Genomic DNA, 23253 nt, shown 5'->3' with positions numbered 1-23253 from the left:
ACCATATAATTATAGGATTTTATAAAAGTTATGTCGTAGAAAAAGTTAACTTGTCATGTTATAGAGATTTATTTTTCGTGCCTTAATTTTTTTTTTGCTTCAAAAAATGCAGGTCTCACAAAATGTTGTATCTGTAAGAAACTCTATTTTGTCATGTTACATGATGGATGCAAATCCCATAATTATATGGTATATTTGACTGCGGGCACCCGTCATGTCAACAAGAAAAAAGTTTATTTGTGACAAAAATTTTCGTTGCAAATTTTGTCACAAATGACAATTCTCGACACAAATAATCAAATTTCGTTACAAATAAATTTGCGACTCAGGAATTTGTGACGAAATTTCATATGTAGTGACGAAATTTGCGACGCTAATAAAAATTTGTCTTGTAGTTACTCGGCAATTAGACCCTAAGAACACAAATTAATTTATAAGAATTTTAAATACTTTTAATATAAGTCTAAACTATATAGATTATCATTTTAAATAATCGTAATTTTGAGTAGATATTATAAATTGATCATCATAGATCAGAAAAGCTATTTATCAAAAATATTAGAACCGTGCACATTACCGTGCACATTTCGTAATCAAAACATATTAAAATAAGAGTTTAGTGTTTCTTCTCAATAGGAAATAAAATTATTTTTTATAAATTAAAATTATGTTGTTTTGAAAATTTAGAGAAAAAAATAAAAAAATATTTTTTAAAAATTCATATTAGGAAAAAGAAGTAAAATTTCCAAATATCCAACATCAATACTGTAATATATAGAAAAAGGTAACTTGACATAAAAAATAAAAAGGAAACTGAATCCGAGAGAAATACCAAAATACGAAAAAAGCAACAGATTAAAATTATAAAGGGAAAGTAACAAACAAGCTCCTTCTCGAGCCTTGATAGAGCTTTTTACCCCTTCAACTTGGAAGCAAAAGTAACAAGACCCTACACAACAGGTACACTTGGAAGCACACAACAACCAAACAACAAAAGCAAAACTCTCTTAACAACTTATTATCCACTCATTCTCATTTCCAAAAGACACAGTTTATATATGTCTCTCTCCCTTTATATATATATAGGAGTTGAGTTGTTAATTAATTAGTTGACACTCCTGCAATTCTTTCTAATCTCTCCGTTGGAGCCAGTGAGGGGGCTGATATCTCCCATCTTGATCATGGCAGTGGCGAAATCAGAGGAAAAGGAGGTGGGGTTGGTGCTGTAGTCGCTCACTATGGAGTCGGTGGAGCCGCCATTGAAGAGTTGCTGGTCAGAGTGGAGGAGCCCTTTTTTCTCAACGAGGTTCTTGAAGTAATGGTGGTCGAATGATGTTGGTGTCTCCAGATCAAGGGGTGCCAGGTTATTGTCCCCTGACCCTGTCGACCTGGGACAACTAGATTGCCTCATGCGTGCAAAGGACCCATCTATGTTTGTTTCATTGTATATGCGGCCTCTAAAAGTGGTGCATCTTGCCTGTCCAATTGTATGACCACCTACCATTGGAGTGTAATTTGGGAAACAATCAATTAATGAAATTAAAATCAACATATGTTGTTGCTATAAAAGTTATTTATGTAAGTACAAGGTTGCTACATTAATTTTATCTAGAATGTGGGACTATAAAGTCAATGTTACATACCAGACAATGCCACCAAGTCGTTGGTGGAAAGTCCAAGAGCACTGAATCTCGAGATGAGTTGGTTGAGGTTTGAAGTGGGTGCTGGGATGCCGTTGTTAGCAGCGGATAAGCTAGCTGTCCTAGCGTCTCTTCTTCCAAGTTTCACATCCCAACTTGGGCCTCCAAGCTTATGAAATTCCACAAAAATATTCAGTTACTTAGTACTTGATTATATATGGATCAGGATCATTTTACACCAGGGTAAGTTATACTCTTAATCTTATTCTTTGATCCCACTTACTAATTTTTTAGTAATGTTAGCCATTGAATACAAGTGGATCAATGGTCAAGTTTGGGTGTAAGACTTCTAACTCTTACACGGGTAAGAATATCCTGCCCTATAGAAGTCTTACATCCAAACATGACTATTGATCCACTTGTATTCAACGGCTTACATTACTAAAAAATTAAAGTCCTCAGATATAAGTAGGATCAAAAGACAAGATTAAGAGTGTAACTTACACTGGTGTGTAAAATGATCCTGACCCTATATATATATATATATATATATATAGAGAGAGAGAGAGAGAGAGAGGGGTAGGATCCTTTGACACCAGTATCATATTTGAAGTTTGACACCTCATTTTAAAGTCTGATTTGTAAGCATGTGACACCATTGATCTTTTTGTATCTAACGATAGTTCAGATGAGATGTCAAATTTCAAATTTGACACTGACGTCAAAGGATCCTACCTCAAATATATATATATATATATATATGATGTGATGGGATTTTGGACATTTAATTGCTTACGATATTAACAGAGTCTCTGGCAGCGATGGCAAGGATATCAGCGCAGGAGACCACACCTGGGCACACTTCTTCAACTGCTGACTTGATTGCGTCGATCACTTCGAATCCACGGGCAGAATTATTGTTGGGTTTTGCATGCTTCTCCCCTGTGAAGCTTGATGTGTCATCAAGTAGAATCGAACCATCACATCCCTGCAATTAATTTTGTTAATATGATCGTTTCTTTCTAATCAAAGTAACCAATGTACTTGAATTTACACCCATTCGGCACGATGGTGTGTTTAGGTTTACATTATAGAGGAATTGATGTTTAAAAAAGATTCTAAAGAATCAAGATTAACGAATTTGATTTTTCTTTAGAAATTTTGTTTTGAAAGTAATTTTAGTATTATAATTTTATTTGCAATTAATGTTAATCGTGTATTAAAATTTTCATACATTTCGGGACAGTTAATGATGATTGGATTTCTTACTTAACAAAGTATATAAATTGATTAAATTAACATCGTACTAATAATTTAGACATCATTGATATTCTAAATTTAGTATAAAATTTGGATGCGTAAGATACATTTTTCCTTATTATCATTTATGTCAGAAAGTGACACATTAAAGATCAAATTCATTGTTTACCAAATTCACAGAAGAAAAGTTCTAATATTTCGTAGAAGTTAAGCTCAACGATAATATATTAATATTATATCATGTACGAGATTAATGTTTTTCATGTTGCAAAAGATAAAATTATCTCTTACACATATATAAAAGTGTACGTGACTGTTATCAAAAAATAAAATAAAATGTATGGAACCCATATGAATAGAAGAAAAAGAAAAAAAATATGGATCTCACATCTTTTTATATGTGTGTAGAAGATGAAATTTATCTCCTAAAAACATTATTCTCATAATTTATATATACAATTCCATATAGTTTGTCATGAATTAGTTTACCAAAAAAAAGATCAAATTCATTGTTTACCAAATTCACAGAAGAAAAGTTCTAATATTTCGTAGAAGTTAAGCTCAACGATAATATATTAATATTATATGATGTACGAGATTAATGTTTTTCATGTTGCAAAAGATAAAATTATCTCTTACACATATATAAAAATGTAAGTAACTGTTATCAAAAAAAAAAAAAAAAAAAGTGTAAGTGACTGTTATCAAAAAATAAAATAAAATGTATGGAATCCATATGAATAGAAGAAAGAGAAAAAAAATATGGGTCCCACATCTTTTTATGTGTGTGTAGAAGATGAAATTTATCTCAGAAAAACATTATTCTCATAATTTATATATACAATTCCATATAGTTTGTCATGAATTAGTTAATTGTTTGATGTATTACGGGGGCAGAAGCAGAAGCTAGCCTGTGTGTGTGTATGTGTGTGCGTGTGTGAGAGAGAGAGAGAGAGAGAGAGCACAAAAATTACGTTAACAAAGCAATCGTGGAAGAACAAACGCAGGAGGGAAGCACCCATGCGAGCCTCCTTTGATATGGCTGATTCCACTGTGCATTTCACAGTGTCAAGGAGTTTTGGACAAGAACTGTAGTAGTGGTTAGTGGAAAGTGTTGCATTGGCACTCCCCAATGCGAGGACAAAGAGGGCCAAACCAATCATTAAGCTAGAACAAGACGAATTAGCCATAGCTAAACCCTATATAAGTACTAAGTAATTAGCTCTATCTGTGTGTTTTTTGTTTGTGCTTGAGAAGGTGTAGTTGTGATGTCTAGAGCTGTGGAAGTGCTATATATATATATATATATGTATATACACACACATATATATCCACTGCGCCATGTTTAATTTTTCAACTTCATATAATTAATCTCAAGGTGCTTTCTTTCTTACGTAGCGTAACCTAACACGTAGACAAAGTAATCAATCAGTCCATGTGGGCAGTTTACTCGGCTTGTGATTTAATTTGATTAATCAATTCGACAATACCTAACGAAGTGAAGGTGCTTCATTTTTCTTTGAACCAATGACTTATGCTGCCGGCTTGCTATGATTTGTCAAAGTGTTTTCAGGAAGTTAGTTAACTTTGTTTCCTCACGGTCCCATCTATATAACCCATGATTTGATGTGTGATATTTCATGCGATCGATACAAACCGACAGAAGGCAGCAAAATGCAAAAAGTTTGACTGCTTTAATCAAAAGATTCCAAAACGAACACCGTCTTATTAAGAAAATTGAAATTTATTTGGATAGGTTGATTTAAAAGTTTTGTTTGAATTGTATAAAAAATTATTTTATTTACTAAATTATTCTCCCGTTTCTGCCTCCAGATTCTTGGAGTGGTTGAAGTATATATATAGGTTGATCGTTCTTGTCTCTGCCTTTCATTTCTTTAATTTGTTTGAAGTAAATGCATGTAATTCAACGGCACTGTCTCGTAACTCAAGTTAATTAGTAAAAAATTAAAAATTTATACTGTCATGAGAAAAAGCTGTTCACTATAAAATAGATAAACTTATATACAATGTCTGTTAGTAAATAACTCAACTCATGATTATCTGGCAAATACTAAGTTTTCCAAAATGAGTTAAGAGAGAAAAAGAGAAGGACTTAAAAAAAAAATAGATTAGATGAATGAAAGAATAATGCACTTCAACTAATTAAACTATGAGGAGAAATATCATAAAAAATCAACATATTTTGGATGATTAAGGGAAAATGCTTTTTTTGTTCCCTAACACTCCTTTGTACACGGTTGGCAATAGTAGACTTTCATGAGCATGGTGCATTAATTTCTCTCGTATGGTAGCCTCTTCCAATTAAAAAAATTGACGTGCTGGCCGCGAGCTGTGGTCCTTCGGAAGATTACGAGGTTTAGGTTTAGAAATGTTGTTTTGACCATTGTGAGATAGGTTATTGCTTGTCTTTAATTTGCCCATTACAAAGTCCGAAAGCCATGCTAGAAAATCTACCAATTTTGGAATATTTGAAGTTTGATAGTCTGTAACGAATCTTTCATAGCGCCACCCTGCTTTTAAATAAGATAATCAAATAACCTCATCACCAAAGTTTAACTAACACCGTTTACTATATATGGAGACTCAGTTACTCAACTAAGTCAAGTGGTTTGACATAACTACAGTTGCTGCTTAAGGATATATTAATACATTATTAACTCTAATTAAAACTTGGGAAATGTACTTCTGTTATCGCTGTAGAAGAAATTTTTTGCACCAACACATAAAAAAAAACAGGATAAGCCGACTCCTAGCTCTTTTAAAAAAAAATGTGGGTCTCACTTTTTCTGTTTCTGCTACACCAGAAAAAGTGATGCAGCGACATAAGAAAAAATGCACCCTTGAAATTAAACTAGATTTAACCTTAAATATAATTCCTTTGAGAAATTTTGGCAGGTAAGTTGCTGCAGAGATCAAGGTGGGCAAAGATCTTCTCCTAGGTCTCACAGGATTATTCTGGTAAAGGGAGACAAACATAAATTTTATTATTAAGAAGCCGTTATTATGGGTTTAAAAAAAAATTATTTAAAACTAATTAATTTCAATTGTTTGATAAGATGTTCTCTTATTATTCAGCAATAGACTAGAATATCGATCCGAAAAAGATTCTGCATTGATCAATTTCAATTTAATGTAGATTGCCGCTTAAAGGTGCAGAGAAGGCCTTTTCAATTTAATACGAGGATCGTGAATGTTATTTCACTTCTTATTTTTGGTAAAAGAATGTTCATTTTATTTTTGGATTTGTTGTGTACTAGTAGGGTGTAAATAGGCTAGACTAGGCTAGGCTTTGACTTAAATAGGTTAGGCCTGTGTAAAAAATATTGGATATGACTTGACCTATTAGCCTATGTAGGCATCAAATTACAAGTCTGACATGACCTATATTTAAAAAATAAAAAATTTTGGCGTAGGCCTGTTAGCTTATTTAAGTATATTAAACATTCAACAATTAAAAGAATAATTATAATAATATTATTTTATTATTCAAAATTATTAAAATAATAATTTTATTTATTATATTTTAAATAAATAATATGATATAGGCCGGCCTCTAGGTTTATAGGCCCGACATGTACAAAGAAGCCTATAACTTGTTTTTTAAATAATTTTTTTTAAAAGCTTAGCTTGTTCTATTTTATTATTTATAATAGATCAAGTCTAGGCCGTAGATCCCTGTTGGCCGGCCTAGCTCATTTACACCTCTATGTATTAGGGACAGAGATGTCCAACCGGTTGCTAGTATATTTCTATTGGATTTATATGTGTCCTATCTCAGGTATTTGTGGAAGAGATACACTATAGTAATAAGTAATAATGGCATAGTCAAAGGATGTGGTGAATGCACAATAACAGCTAGGAGAGAGTTTAAGATATATGTACCTTATTGCCTTAATCCTATATTTATAGATAGATTATCTGGCAGGAGTGCATTGTTAGGCCTCTTAGGAATATTGAGGGCACAAGTCCAACTACTTAGCTATCAAGATATGATTGTCATTAATTTACTTGACTTTTCTTCTGTATTCCTTTTTTAGACCTTCTAAAATATAAATCTTTGTCATGTCCATAACAGGATTAATAGTTTCTCGTGTTACAGTAGAAATTATTAACCTTCGTATAAAGACAAAAAAAAAAAAGAGACTCATCAAGTTTAAAAAAATATATATAAATTTTTTAATGGGTGTGCATAAGAAGAAAAATATACCCTTTTGTTTTTACCAAATTGTCTGCTCAAGTTTCAAAGGATCTCAACTTTTTGATTGGGTTCACATTGAAATTGTTTGAAATTTGAATTGTTAAAGTTCACATCATGATCACGCTTCCCGTTGATAGAAAAAATTTCTGTCACATCATAAAATAATAGAAAGTCAAAAGGAGATGCTTATCTTGCCTTTTCTAGGATTAATTTCTTACACCGCTTTCTTAGTTTGCTTTTTCTTTTTCTTTTTTGCGCTGACAAAGAATTAGAAAATGTCACGGACTCCAATCGTACAAGAGGGTTTCAAAATTAAAATGATCACACTGATTTTATATTTTGTTAATGGGTTTTCGTTTTATCCTTTAACATAATATAACAAACTTTTCTACACTCACAATTGTGGGACTCATATTTTTTAAAACAAAAAAATAAATAAAAAATTAAAGCACGCAAAACGAATCTCTATAACATTACACAATCACTTTTCCTACAACATAACTCTTATAAAACCCTTTGTTAATACAAACAATTAGTTTCACTAAAAGCTTAGGTTTGTGCGATGTCAATGATCAGAGGATATTTGGTACAAGAGATATTTTTTTTACCCAAAAAAAATATTTTTAAAAATATGGTAGGAAAATATTTTGTACAAAAAAATATTAAAAAAATATTTGATAGGTCAAAATATTATCAAAAAAGTAAAATTAATTTTACTGATGCTATTTTGCTTGATGATAAAATGTTGATAGAAATGTTAATTGAATTTATCAAATTACTCATCCTTTTTTGAATTTTGTACTTCTATTATGATGCTACGTTCGTTTTTGTACGTCTATTATGGTAAAAAAAACTTATACCAAACACCGCTTTATAGAAAATTTGAAGTTGTTTTTTATCTTCAAAAAAATGATGTTAAAATTACCAAATTGACTCCTCCTTTTTTTTCCACGTTTCATTCAATTTCAATATTCATGTGATTTCATTCCGTCTTTTCACATATTTTGAAGGTGAGAAGTATTTAATGATGAGTTTCTCATCTAAATAAACCCATGTGCTCTCTTGTGTTTACGTTTACAGCCAACATTTAGCTTTAGCTCAAACAAATGCCAAAAGGCACAGTCTAATTACATTCTCAGTTGCTTCATTTCCTTTGATATCAGTGAAGTTGTAAAAATTAGCAATTTTTAAGATTTGGGTAAGTCATTACTCCCAAATTAATGTTGTTGAACCAATCATAAAAAAGCGCCTTTATTTCAAAGTTGTTGACTTGGATGGGAGATTATAATATCCCTCATAAGGTGATTTAATTAATTGCACGTAATTAGGCAATTAATTTTATATTAGTGGGTTAAATTAGATAAAATATCTAATTAAATAAATTAGGGTCACTTTTGAGGTAAAAAGTGCAGTCAGTGAAAATTATGGGATAAAAAGTATGTAGACAAAATTACCTAAAATATAAAAGTAAAAGTAAAAATATTTTTACAAAAATATTCCAGACCTTTGGGTAAAGTTTAGTAGTGAATGAAGTTGAATAGATAGATAAGCTCATACACGATTGAGATAACTCAACCTATGATAAGTGACAAAACACAAGCCAAACCCACACTTTCCTTCTTCGTCTTATGGAAATAGAGAGTGGGAGGAGAGAATTCAATTTTTAAGCCTAAACCCTAGCTCACTCATCTTTCACCCAAATCAATCCATTCCAAAGGCAAACTTGCATCAAATCTCTTCCTCTTCAAAACCCACCACTCCTTGTTAGTTGGGAACCATTGTGGGTGGAGATCTTGGCTTATTTGGGAGGCAAAAATCTTGAGGATTGGAGAAGTTTAGAGGCATTTCCTTCAAGGGGAGCTTAGGAGATCAACATTCCTTGGTTGAGCAACCACTTATGGTAAATTTTCACTCCTTAAACCTTGTTTCCATGGAGGCTTGAGGTTGAAGATGATGAATAGTGATTTTATGAGTTTTATGAGTTTGAGTTAGATTGAAGCTAAATCCCTTTACAAATTTTGTTAGGAATCATGAATAAATGGTAGAAATGAACTTAGATAGTTATTTGATTATACTATGAAAATTGCAAGAATATATGCTTGGTTTGTGGATTTTCTTGCATTTGTAAGCAATGGTTTGGTTGATTATTGATTGTGTCCATGTGATGGCTAGGATTGAGGCAATTGGACTATCCTTGAGTGACCAACCATTGGAGGAAGCTATGGAGCTTGATTAGCTCACCTGAATTGGTAAGTTCATGCCTATTGTGGTGTGAATATATTTGTTTGGTTGATGAATATATTGGTATTCATTGGATTTCCTTGATAGACTGTCTAGTCTTGATGTAGGTATTGATTGTTGGAATTGTTGTAAAGCTTGGTTGATTGCTCATTGGCGGTGAATAAAGGTTAAGCTTTGAAGATCATTGAGATAAGCCTTCTGACCTTGGGAATTGATCCCTTAATTGTTCCACCAAGCCCGGAATGGGTAGTGGTTGTTAATAGTGTATGTAAATGCAATAAAGTAGTTTAATGCTTAGTTATACGTATGTGTATGCACTGGGTGTGGCATAGGATGGTGTTTCGCTATGTTTGTATGTTGCATGACGATGCGTAATTCATACTTGGTAGTTTAGTTGACCAGTAGGACTATTTTTCATCTGAGTATCCTTAGGACAACATGAGAGCTCGAGGGATGTCTCCTAGAGATGTTTGACACACTGCATGAATATGAATTTACTGCATTATTTACGGTTATTGCTATTATACTGTGAGTGAACTATGGGGTGGAGAGATGCTCCAAGAATCCCTGGTTTACTGAGATGTATTCGTATATTTCACCCCGTGTTGTGGGGACCCCCTTTCAGGTACAGATGATGCAGGAGCCTCTGGTGACAAGTGGCCATACTTGGACTAGATTGATACACGAGGATATTGCATTATTTTGGTTATGCATGTCATTAGTAGTTCCTATGTATAGGATTTATAATTGAAAGCCATTTGATATATGTATGTCATGCTTTAATTTGGTGGACTTAGCCTATGCTCACCTCCTTTGGTGTTTCTTTTGTTGATGGGAGCCAAAGATTTGATCATAGTGTCTTGTAGCTAAGTCCCAAGGTTATGCATTAAAGACATTTAGAAATTGTGTAATATTGTGCTTATTGTATATATGATGGAAGGGCATGAATGCCTATTTTGATAATGTGTGTCTTAAAATGGTAAGGATGATATCTTGTTGGAGTTGTATAATGTCTATTAGGTGAAAGAAAACCCTTGGGATTGAGAATGGATGTAAATATAAAAATATCATGTCTTGTTGTCCATTTTTCATATCCTATATGAGAGATTTGGACGCTTGTGTCTATTGGAAGTTATAGGTCTTTCTTTTAGCTTTCCAACGAGACCAAGATTGTGTTAATCGAATAAGTATAACTCAAATTATAGGTAAAATATTAAAGTTGGTGTCAATCTACAGATCTTTGGCGCTATTAGCGCCGTGGTGGCGCTAACCGCGCCAACATACAGGGGAAAACACATTCCCCGCCCTATTCCCGCCTGAAATCTGGAAATTCACTGTTTAGTGGCGCTATTTGCGCCAGACCTAGTGTGTTCAGCACCCTTTGCTTCAAAAATTAATAACTTGAGCTACGGTGGTCTGAATTGAGCGCGATTTGAACCCACGCGTAGGTAACGAAAAGATCTATAACATATTGGGAGATGAGGATCATAATAGTAGTATAAACTCCTTAATTAAATAAAAAGTGGAGTTGTTTAGTGTTGAATAACAATAAAAATGAGTTTTAAGTCTTGTTGGGCTAAGGAGACTACTTGGCGCACTGGGGTAGCAACGTATGGTCTAAATAAAATTACATTAAGTGTTCCACACATAGTTTAAGTTATGATTACAGTTATTGAAATTATTTTAATTACGGAATTGATTTTAAACGGAAATGTTTATAAATAAAAAGGAAAAAGTTTATCCATGCTTTAATTTAATTGTTGTGATTGTAACTGCGTTTAATGCTAACAAACCGATTTTAGAACGAGGTGTTATAGAGATCAAACTGTGTTGGTTGAACATCTTTCAGCATTTGGTGCGACATAACTTCTGGATAATCCTTTTTATCTTGGATTCTTGTTGAGCTCTCTCTTTTGAATTTTCTAATATAATAAAAGAATGAATTTTGATCAAAGGTACCTCACAAAAAACATGCTAAATATCAAGATCAAAGATCACAAACTAAAAGAAAAATTAAACAAAAGGAAATTATAATGCCCAAATTAAAAGCTACTTTTCTAACAAACGATGTCGAACTGCCAAAAATTAGGCAAAATAGAAGAATTTAGATTTGATAAAGATAAATCATTACTCTCAAATCGATAATCAATGGCATTTTGACCGTATTAATATGTTTTCTCAAACAAAATTATCAATTTAATATAATTTTCAAACTAATTTCTTATCTAATGCGTTAAAATCTGTGCAAAGCGATTGCGGGATTAATCCCGTACAAGAAGCATGCGGGAGTGAGAGGATTACATCAAGTGAATGCGGGACTTAAGAGTGTGTTTAGATTAACATAAAAAAAATACTTTTATGTCCTGCTTATTTTAAAAGTGTTTTTTATAAAAGTTAAAACTATTTAGATTTCTAAAAAAAATATTTTCTTTGAAAAAAAAGTTGGTTTTTGACTTTTACTTTTTTGAGAAGTTAAAATTTTTAACTTTTGAAAAAAATAATTTTTGACTTTTTTTATGACTTCTGCTTTTTTTAAAAGCAGTCATCCAAATGCACTTTACAATAAAAGTGCTTGGAAAAAATAACTTTTAACTGAATAAAAGCTCGTCCAAACACGCCATATTGTGTGGTAGAATTGTCCCTGACAAATTTGTAGGAAGTAAGGAAGCAATTTAGAAAAAGTCATGCTAGATAAGATTATCTTCATGGATAAGGGTTTGATCAGGAGTGTGAATCCATAAAAAAAGATGAGGTTTGCTTTATTGGATAAGTGAATGAGCCGCTGTGAATACTGATTTGTCAAGTAAAAAAGCAATTGCAATGTACCAAAAAAAAAAAAAAGCAATTGCAACGTATAATTGTATTCTTTTCTATTAAAGAACAAGAGAAATGTTTTTTTTTAAGATATTCTAATCGCTTCCTTCCTTTATAATTAGTCCGATTTGGAGCGGGATATTCGGATTAAGACTTTAAATTTCTTCCAAAGACGGTACTGGGAGCAGCAAACAGATGCTCTCACCCTACCTATTGACGCCAACTGAACTACTATACATCATTTGATATTTTTATGTATTTATTTATTATATATATAATTGTGAGAATTGAACACTTAACTTAATATAAATTATTCAAACTCTTCGCCATTAGACAAATTTTAATAGCTTAAAACAATAGAAAAAATGGCACAAGAATGACTTATATGGGAAACAACTAAAATAAGAATATGATGTCCCTTCAAATGTTTAGTTCATGATGCAGAGCCTCTTCAAGCCAAAACCAAGACTCGTTCATCAATTACGGACTCAGTCTGAACATGAAAACGCAGAACTCCGTCAGAGTGAGAGCCCCATCGCCATCAAGATCTCCTTCCCTCATCATGCTCACCAACTCGTCCTCCTTCAAATTTATGAGAGCAGTGTTTTTTTTCAAGTTGTCCAATGTGGTCTGTTAAAACTCCAACACTGTAATACTCAAATAGGCATAAACAAAGGTACTGAAATATTTGTTCTTTCTTATTTGATTTCTTCACCATTTTGGAGATATATTTATACAATTATAGCATCCTAAAACTATGGAACTACTAACAACATTTTCAAATCAAATGGTAACAGCTTTCCGGATTGTAACAGCTACTTAAATTAAATCAAATAAAAAGATTCTATCTTATACAACAACAATTCAAATATTGTAACAACTTCTATATTCAACACTCCCCCTCAAGTTGGTGCATGTATATCTATCATGCCCAACTTGTTAGTTACTTCCTTCAAACTTTTTCCGGATACAGCTTTGGTCAACAAGTCTGCTATCTGATTTTCGGATTTGATATACGGAGTGCAGATTATTTGTTGATCCAATTTTTCCTTGATGAAATGTCTATCTACCTCTACATGCTTTGTTCTGTCATGCTGTACGGGATTGTGTGCAATTTCTATGGCAGCTTTGTTGTCACAGTACAAGCTCATGGGTCGGTTGTTTTTGAATCCTAACTCACTTAACATAGTTTTGATCCATAATAGTTCACATATGCCATAGGCCATACCTCTGAATTCAGCTTCAGCACTGGATCGAGCCACTACTTTCTGTTTCTTGCTTCTCCAAGTAACAAGGTTTCCTTCTACGAATGTAAAATAACCAGAGGTGGATTGCCTAGTTGTCTTATCACCAGCCCAATCTGAATCTGTATACCCTTCTATGATTCCTTTTTCATGTTTGGCAAATAGAATGCCTTTACCAGGAGACCCTTTTAGATATCTCAGAATACCGAATACTGCTTGCAAGTGTTCTTCACTAGGTGAATGCATGAATCTACTCACTACACTGACAGCATATGCAATGTCTGGTCTTGTGTGGGAGAGATAAATTAATCGGCCTACCAATCTTTGATACAAACCGAGGTCAGCTTCCATTTGATTTGGATATATGCCGAGCTTGTGGTTCATCTCCATGGGTGTGTCTGCAGGTTTACAAGCTAACATTCCTGTTTCTGCCAGGAGATCCAAGATGTACTTTCTTTGAGACAATATAATCCCTAGTTGTGATCTAGCAACTTCAATTCCCAGAAAGTATTTCAGTTGTCCCAATTTCTTCATTTCAAATTCATTGGCTAACTTTTGTTTAAGAGATTTCATTTCTGCTTCATCATCGCCGGTGAGTACCATATCATCAACATACACTATAAGGATAGTTATTTTTCCTTTATTCTTTTTGAAGAATAGTGTATGATCTGCATTACCTTGGGTATAGCCAAACTTCTTCATTGCGAGTGACAATCTTCCAAACCATGCTCTTGGCGATTGCTTAAGTCCATATAATTCCTTTCTTAACTTGCAAACTTTATTTTCGTTTGAAGATGAGAGTATTACTCCTGGTGGGATATCCATATACACCTCCTCCTCCAAGTCTCCATTCAAAAAAGCATTTTTTACATCGAACTGCTTCAAGGGCCAATCTCTATTTGCTGCCAAGGAGATCAGGATTCGAATTGTGTTTAGTTTGGCTACCGGAGCAAAAGTTTCTTGGTAGTCCACACCATATTTTTGAGTATACCCCTTTGCCACTAGTCTAGCTTTGTATCTGTCTATGCTCCCATCAGCCTTCAGCTTCACATTAAATATCCATTTACAGCCAACCGTTTTTTTTCCTTTAGGCAGCAAAGCTAGTTCCCAGGTAGAGTTATTCTGAAGTGCTGTCATTTCTGTATTTATGGCTTCTTTCCACTTAGGATCATCCAAGGCTTCCTGCACACTATTCGGAATACACACACTAGATAATTGATTAACAGCTAGCATACATGGTTCGACTAACCTTTGTGTGGAAATGTAGTTACTAATTGGATACTTTGTTTTCACCTTTGGGTCAGCTTCATAAAGATGTTTTGGTATTCCCTTGGTGGATCTAAGGGACCTTCTTATTTGTATGTGTGGTACTGAAGGTGAAGTAGAGTTAAGAGGAGATACATTAGAAGTGGAAGGATTAGTGTGTACCTCAACATTGGATTCTGGTTGCCTTTCAGGGAAGTCCACAGGAGAGATCTCGGGTATATGAGTTAGGCAAGGTGTATCATTTGTAGAGGATGCTTCTTGTTCGGCTTGGACAGCTGCATTTTCTTGTTCAGAATCTAAGATTGCATCATGTTGCTCGGGTTCAAGGACTGCATCTGTATTTGAGTTGGACTGAGTCAAAGGTACAACTTGTGTGGACAGCCATATGTCTTCTTTTCCAAGTAAAGGTGTAGAAGTCTCCCCCTGAGAAGAAGAAACAGGGACTCCCCCTGAATAAAAAGGCTCCAATTCATGAAAGGAGGCCTCCAGTGTGACATACATCTTGTGGGATACCGGGTCAAAACATCTATACCCTTTCTGAGTGGTAGAGTAGCCAACAAAGATACATTTACGGGCACAAGGATCAAGCTTGTTTCGCAAAGTCTTGGGAACATGAACATAAGTAACACAACCAAAAATACGAGGTTCAACATTAGTCATGTGAGGGATAGGAAAAAAAGATGCAAGTGTTTGGAGAGGGGTTTTAAAATTAAGGACACTAGAAGGTGTTCTGTTTATTAAGTAGGCAGCAGAAGTGAGGGCTTCGCCCCAATAACGAGTAGGAACATTCATTTGAAATAGAGAGGCACGGACAACCTCTAACAAGTGACGATTTTTTCGTTCAGCCAAACCGTTTTGTTGGGGGGTATAGGGACATGAGGTTTGGTGTTTAATGCCCTTGGATAATAGAAAATCAGTGAAAACACCATTAACATATTCAGTTCCGTTGTCGGATTGTAAAATATGGATAGATGATGAAAACTGGTTTTGGACCATAGCATGAAAGTGTTGGAAAGCAGAAAAAACTTCAGTTTTTTGTTTAAGTAAAGTGATCCAAACCATACGTGTACATTCATCTATAAAGGAAACATAATAGTAAGATTTAGAAAATGAAGGTATTTTAGCAGGACCCCAAACATCTGAGTGCACAACTTGGAAAGGGATAGAACTTTTATTCAAACTTGGGGAAAAAGGGATTATATGGCTCTTGGCCAATTCACAAACAGAGCATTTAAACTCAGAAACCAAAAAACTGGAAAATAACTTTGGAAACAATTGCTTAAGATAACTGAAGGAAGGATGTCCAAGGCGTTTGTGCCACAACCAAAGTGCTTGCAGATCTTTGTCTTTGGAAGAGGTGTTGGCAGCATGCGCGTGCGAGACACCATTATTAGGAGATACATCCAAGAAGTAAAGCTTCCCTTGCCTAACACCTTAACCAAGAATCTCCTTGGAGTGGTTTCCCTGGAAAAGGCAATAATCAGGCCAGAAAGTCACACAACAGTTCAAGGCAGTGGTTAATTTACTAACCGAAAGCAAGTTATATTCAAGAGTAGGTACAACGAGAACATGTTCAAGGATTAATAGAGGGGATAAATTTACAGAACCTTGACCAGTAATAATGGAGGTGCCACCATTGGCAGTAGAGACATGTGTTTTTTCAGAGGGAAAGACAGAGATAAGGGAGGAGGGATCACGAACCATGTGATCTGATGCACGGGTATCAATTATCCAAGTGTAATTCTGAGAAAGTGTAGAGAAGGCAGAGGACTTACCTAGAATTCCTTCATAAACCGTATTAGCAGTAGAAGGGGAAGAAGAGTCACCGTCTGAGGTGGTTGCCAAGGTGCGGTTGAGGACCTTTCGACGGGGACGTTTGTTGAAGTCCCACCAATCCGGGTAGCCAATGATCTCATAGCACCTGAGTTTTGTGTGACCCGAGTCACCACAATGAGAGCAATGAAGGGAGCTGGGCTTGGAAGAATCTTTTTGAGGTCTGTAGGATGAGGAGCCAGAGGGAGGACGCTGTGCATGTGTGACCAAAGCAGAGGAATTCGCGGGTGGAGAGGGACGACCCATGATGATGCGTTGTTGAGCCTCACGCCTAACAAAAGCATAGGTGCGTTCAAGATCCAACTTTGGATCTTTTCTAAGGATTTCTCCACGGACCGATTCAAACTCAGCATCCAAGCCGCTGAGGAAGATGTGAACACGAAGCCGTGCCATAGACGAATGCAGATGGAGAACACCTTCGACAGAGCCTTCCTGAGCAGTCATGCGATGGTCGATCTCCTGAAAAATTGAAAGCAGTTCATTGTAGTAGAGGGATAAGGTCCGACCATTTTGCTTGGTGTTGAAGGACCTCTGGTTCAGATCAAACAAGCACGTTTCATCCGAACCATCATAAAAGGTTCGAAGGGCAGCGTCCCAAATTTCATGAGCGGACTCCAGACGAAGAAATCGTTGCATCAACGAAGGAGACATGGATTCGATTAGCCAGCTTTTCACCCTCTGATTCTCAGTGATCCAGGTGCCATAGGTGGGATCTGCGATGGGTGGTTTAGGGGTGTCACCGGTCAAGAAACTGGATTTGCTCCGAGCGGCTATGCGCATCTCCATTAATTGCGACCATAGGGGATAGTTGGTGTCATCGAGGACCACCGTGATAGGAAAGGAAGTATTGTCTTGGTGGATGACAATGTTGGAAGGAGTATGTGCAGGGGTAGAAGGCTGATCGTGGTTCGGTTGCTGGTCGGCGTCATTGTTAGTGTTCTCCATTTGGGAAGAAAGGATGGAATTGGGGAAATAAAAAAAATGGGTACGGGTACGGGTTTTGAGTGACAGAAATGGAGAGGAGAAATAAAGAAAGGGTTGGGTACGATTTTGGGTAAAGAGAAAGAAGGTAAAAAATTCACAGAGGCCAAGTACGGGTGGGATATGAGTGGGGTAAAAAATGGGTGTAAAAATATGTCCCAGGATCAGAACAATGCTGATACCATGTTAAAACTCCAACACTGTAATACTCAAATAAGCATAAACAAAGGTACTGAAATATTTGTTCTTTCTTATTTGATTTCTTCACCATTTTGGAGATATATTTATACAATTATAGCATCCTAAAACTATGGAACTACTAACAACATTTTCAAATCAAATGGTAACAGCTTTCCGGATTGTAACAGCTACTTAAATCAAATCAAATAAAAAGATTCTATCTTATACAACAGCAATTCAAATATTGTAACAACTTCTATATTCAACATGGTCACTCCCTTAACTGTCCTTGTCCATCAGCAACTCAAACCCATTACACAGCTCCTTTATAAGATCTTAATCGCTTAGTTTATTGGCAATCAATGGTAGGTACAAATCAATTCATTTGCCAATTTTTCAATTTCAATTGGTTTATGTGAGCAACTTCATTTTCGCGTAGTAAGTCCCACATTGAGTGTATGTGGGACTTATTTAATCAACTCACTCCCACATGTTTAATTTCATGTTCGGGCCGGAAGGATCTGGATCCTCTCATTTGAAAATTCACATGACCATTTCATGTGGAGAATCATAACCATAAAGGTAAATCAATGGTAATAAAGGAGTAGAGAGAAAAAATGTTAAAATAGATAGTTATAAAATCATAACCGTTGATTTACCTTTGTATGGTTGTGATCTTCCCACATGACCATATCATGTTTTTTTTCCACATGAGATGATCCATTTCCGGGTCGGAATCAACCCTGCAATTACTTTATACCGGACTCAACACATTAGATAGGAAATTCGTTTGAAAATTATATTACATTGATAATTTCTTTGAGAAAACAAATTAGTAGTGTCAAAAATCAAAATAATAAAAATGTTAACAACCTTAAAATAAAAGTTTTAAATGCACTTTTATAGACCAAATATAAATTAATCAAAATTAACTATGACTAAAAAGAAAAGAAAAATTAAATATAACTGATTATAACTCAATTAGCATTAAAAATTCCAAAAATAAAATAAAAAAGATTTTTAATAAATAAAAATAATTACAAAACAACATTAAATACGTTAGAAATAATTAAAATTTAAAAAAAAATCTAACCGGATCAAAAAACATGTACATGTCAAATCTTAACTTTTAAAATACCTGAATTTCGATGAAAAGATAAGTCATGCTTAATGGATTATGAATTTGAGTAAGACCAAATTTTTGTAATCAGCCTATTCAGTGTTTACTAGAATTTTTTTTTTTACTCAAGTTGTGTCGACCAATTCTATGCGCATCAAATAATATTTTTATTACACATAAATTTTGCAAAAAATCATACATTGTAAAGAAACAACAATTAAGTATATTAGTTCTTTTATGGGGATATAACTTCTCCTGTTAGAAGAGAAGTTACTTCTCCTGCCACACTTACATAAAAAAAATAAGTCAGTGGGATCAATTTCATTTGTCTTAGAAGAAAACACAAGTGTTTTCTCCAACTACAAGAGAAGTATAAAGCCCTTCGTTTATACATTTTAGGGAACTTTAATTTGGCTCCAATAAATCCAATAGAACTTATATATCAATAATATTAGGAAAAAATGTGTATCATTTTAAAGGATGTAAAATTGTGTCATTTTAAGTAAAAGAAAAAGATAGATCATGGGAGAAAGAGTGGACAAAAAAAGATAAAGGTGTGAGTCCCACCTCTTTGTGAGGGTGAAAAGATATAAGTTGTGTCATTTAAAAGGACAAACACTTTTCACATACTATTATATACCTATACATGAAAAGTTTTTACATAATTCACATTTCCACCGTTAATCTTTCTTTATTCCTTATGTGACTTATATGACCAGTACATCATCTGCAGCTAACATTTCTCCTTATCTATATAGAGTGATTAAACATGTCCTAACCTAGTTTAATTTCATACCTGTTAATTAACCCACAGTTGGGTTGCCCTCCATTTGAACATAAAGACACTCTTCGCCCCGTATAGTCTCCCTCGTGTAAATGTATCTACTTGATACCCAAAAGAATACCCCTAAGTTGATAATTGAAAGGATTAAAAGAAACCCGTAATTAATAGTAATCCAAGTGACAGTCATTCAGGTTGTGTCACCTATCCAGCTTTTTGTCTCACCCCTTCTTGTAATCTTATCAACCATCGCTACCAGAAAGCTGTTCAAGAAGTTCCCAACACCGATCCCACTTGTGAAGAACGTTGTTCCAATTAAGACTCTGCATGTCTTCTGGGGATTAATCATAGAAAAATTCTAGTAACCCAATGGCATTGAAAACATGGTTAAAATAATGTCCCTATAACTCCGTCTTTTTTTGTAGTGTGTGTTCAATGCCATTGAGATAGCAGATGTAATAGAACGTACTGAGGCAACAACCAAAATATACTCATATGCAACTACATGACTTAGGACCAACTACATGACTTATTTTTATTCGTCTAACTTCAGCTCCATAAGCAATCGCAATGGCTATAATCTGGATTGAAAATCCAATTCAAAGCCTTTGAAGCAGTGTGATTCCTCTAGGGTTGCCAGTTTTCCGGGGCATGAATGGGGTGAAATACCGGTCATACAATGGCACCGAGAGAAGCATGGAGAGTGTCACGAAGCTCCCAAGAGAAGCTGCTGGAATTTGAAAATTGCAGCCTTGTCCAGAAACCTGAATACACAAATGGCACTCACTTAATAACAAGTGATTTGTTTAATCAACATCTAACAATTGGCTGTCCATATATAGCTTAGTACCCAGTAGTGACCAATTAACGGACTATTAATCGTGCATCCCTCTACGTACCAATAATTGCAAAGTGGAGAGTATAATGTGCTTAACATGCGTTATCATATGGTTGGTGATACCTAGTGCTGTTTGAAATAAATTGAGACAGTAGCGGAGTGTCGGGAAAACCAACTTGGCTAGACCGTGACTACTGACTAGTCACTTAAGATGGCCTTAAAGAAGTAATAGGGAACTGTTCCCATGTAAGGAATTTTTGAGATGATTATGCACATAACATTGTACTAAATAACTACTTTGGACCTGTCTCAGGGCCAAGCGATTAAATGGGGAGGAATATATTGAAATGCCACTTTCTACAAGTGATACCAAATTGCCGTGTTTGGTGAAGATGGAAAATTCCTTTCTGTTTCAAAATTTTACTGTATATTACCCCCACCAGGCCACAACTATACCAAGACCATGAACCGTGTCAGCAAAACTGTGACTCATTCAAATCAGTCCCCTACCACTTACATCCTTTCTCTTAATTATTAGAGTGCAAAGAACAAACAAATTCCCCCTTCCCACCAACTCATTTTCCTTCTGTCCAGAAAAAAGAGAGAGGAAAAACTGTGCTTACCTCAGAGCTGGATTGTGATAGAGTTGCCGTTTTCCATTACTAATTAATGTAATATTGGAGCTCCTGCTCGTAAAGATCTGAGGGGTTAGTACGGAGTTGGAGTTTTCTGTTCCTGAAGGCAGCTATTGGGACACGAATTAGTTCTCTGGCAGGATTTTTGATTGTCCTGGTTTTATGGCGATATTATATAGGGTTTTATTACTATAATGTTACATGATATAAGAACATTTTCTTACCCTCACAATAAAGAAGAGAGAGAAGGTAGAATGATGAAAGAGAAAAAAAAAACATGTGGACTCCACCTCTTAATTGTGTGTATAGAAAAATTTTCTTAGGTTATGTAACATGATAGTAATAAAACCCTATTATATATTGGGGTCCCTGTATAGAAAACGACAAGGGACAATAGGAGACAGATCGTTGGAATGCCATAACCCAAATTCTCTGGAATGTAGACCAGACCTATAGTGGCTATTAAAGCACCTACGAATGAGGTAAACATATTCCACCAGTTGAAGAAAGAGGCCTTGACATCTTTCTCATTGGGGTTAAAATCATCAAACTGGTCGTCACCACAGGTTGAAATATTGGGCTTTGTTCCACCAGCCCCAATTGCTATAGTGTAGACTGCTGTGTTAAAAAATACAATTTTGTGAGGTAGAAGCCTTGTTGCAGATGTCATTGGTGCATGTTGGCCTCAAGTCCTTGTGATGAGTCATGCCCTGTGATGAGTAGACATGAGGTGGTTTGCCAAACATATGTACATAAAAATATTATAAACATAAATAAATAAAATAAGGTCGAAATCATTTAGGAATGTGGTGTGTTAATAATCCCCTTTCATTCCCTTGTATTTATTTCCACCAATTCGCAATAATGGTTAAGAAAGTGAAGTTGCTTGCTTCTAATTAGACCCTTGTTTTTTATACTGATTTGTGATATATCTTACCTTACCAAGACATAAATGAGAGATAGTGAATGTCCAAAAGCGACCCAAATAAAAATCTGATATGTAAGCCCCAAGAATTGGTTTATCCATACATATCCTGACCAGTTCACGTTCCTCACAGATGAGACAGTATCTTCATGAAGTTTTGGGTAGTAAGGTAATTGACTAAATTGGAAGCAACTCCGTAGAAGGCCATCCTTTCAAATGCTTCATAGCCTGCAACATTATGCCATAAAAGAAGTGAAACCCTAGCATCATATCATGCTATATTAACGGGAACTTTATGACTATCATGTGGCTCTGCAGAAATCGCCATTAGTACCTTTTCACAAGCAGTAGTAAGACTCATAATTAAAAGTTCACATGTACTTTTATTAGACTTCTGTTTAAACTAGAAAATAGAACCAAATATGCACGGGAATAGGTTGTTTGCTTAATCGTCTATCAGGGATAACGTAAGTAAAAGTTTACAAATTATTCTCTTCCTTTTCTCTATGGAACAAAATCTTCAAAATTAAAGATGGTGAAGTTCAAACAATGCAGATTCTAGTAAAAGCTTAAACAGGGAATAGATTTGGTTAGAAATTAATTTGCTCACCAATAAGAAAAACGCAAGCCTTCCATTTGCCAGTATTAGATGAAAGCACAGGCTGGCCGCGGAAGTCAACAGTACCATCTCTGGTATATTCTAGTTTGGCTTCCATTAGAAATATGATCAAAGGACTATAAGTTTAACGAGAGCGCAGTGATGTTAAAGAAGAAAGCAATAAAGTGAAAAAGAGATCATTGCTATACAAAATTAACAGTAAGTCTCTTTTAGTCTCCCTGACAAAAAACATGATACTAATTTCGTCCTTTACAAAAAAAAATTTCATATTAGTCCATTTTTAGAGACTAAATTGGGTCTTCATTGAATTTCTAAGAGACCACATTTTCAAAGAACTGGGATTGTTGAGGGACCAAAAGTTGATTTTTTTTTATCAAGACGAAAGTGGAGACCGTGTTTTTTTAAGGACTCAAAAGTGGCTTTACTCAAAAAGTTAAAAAGGCTATGGTGGCTACATATATAGCATAGAAGCTCTCTTATAATTAGGGGTGACAAAATGAGTCAATGAGTTGGGTTGACTCGTAATTTGCATAAAATGAGTCGAGTTGAGTTGGCAAAAATGAGCTGACAATCTAAGTCAGCTAGAAAAAAATCGAGCCAACCCGCGGTTCAAACGGGTCAGCTCGCGAGTTACTTTTTTTTTTTTATTAAAAAAAT

At 34.8% G+C, this 23253-nt stretch overlaps 1 protein-coding gene and 1 pseudogene across 1 annotated transcript; both read right to left on the bottom strand.

The window, feature by feature from the left end:
• Window positions 1-1105: 1105 nt before the first annotated feature.
• Window positions 1106-4090, bottom strand: LOC133296697 (peroxidase P7-like). The gene is made up of 4 exons (XM_061495752.1): window positions 3875-4090; window positions 2437-2628; window positions 1644-1809; window positions 1106-1497 (listed from the first exon to the last, which is right to left on the bottom strand). The coding sequence occupies exons 1-4, from the start codon at window positions 4088-4090 to the stop codon at window positions 1106-1108; spliced, it is 966 nt and encodes a 321-aa protein (XP_061351736.1).
• A 15511-nt stretch (window positions 4091-19601) lies between these two features.
• LOC133296731 (protein NRT1/ PTR FAMILY 5.1-like) lies at window positions 19602-22693 on the bottom strand (annotated as a pseudogene).
• Between the last annotated feature and the right edge of the window lie 560 nt (window positions 22694-23253).

Source organism: Gastrolobium bilobum, unplaced genomic scaffold (assembly GCF_033153095.1).
Source record: "Gastrolobium bilobum isolate Gb01-03AN ecotype WA unplaced genomic scaffold, APGP_CSIRO_Gbil_v1 utg6129, whole genome shotgun sequence".
NCBI lineage: Eukaryota > Viridiplantae > Streptophyta > Magnoliopsida > Fabales > Fabaceae > Gastrolobium > Gastrolobium bilobum.
This window is presented reverse-complemented; position numbering and strand designations above follow the sequence as displayed.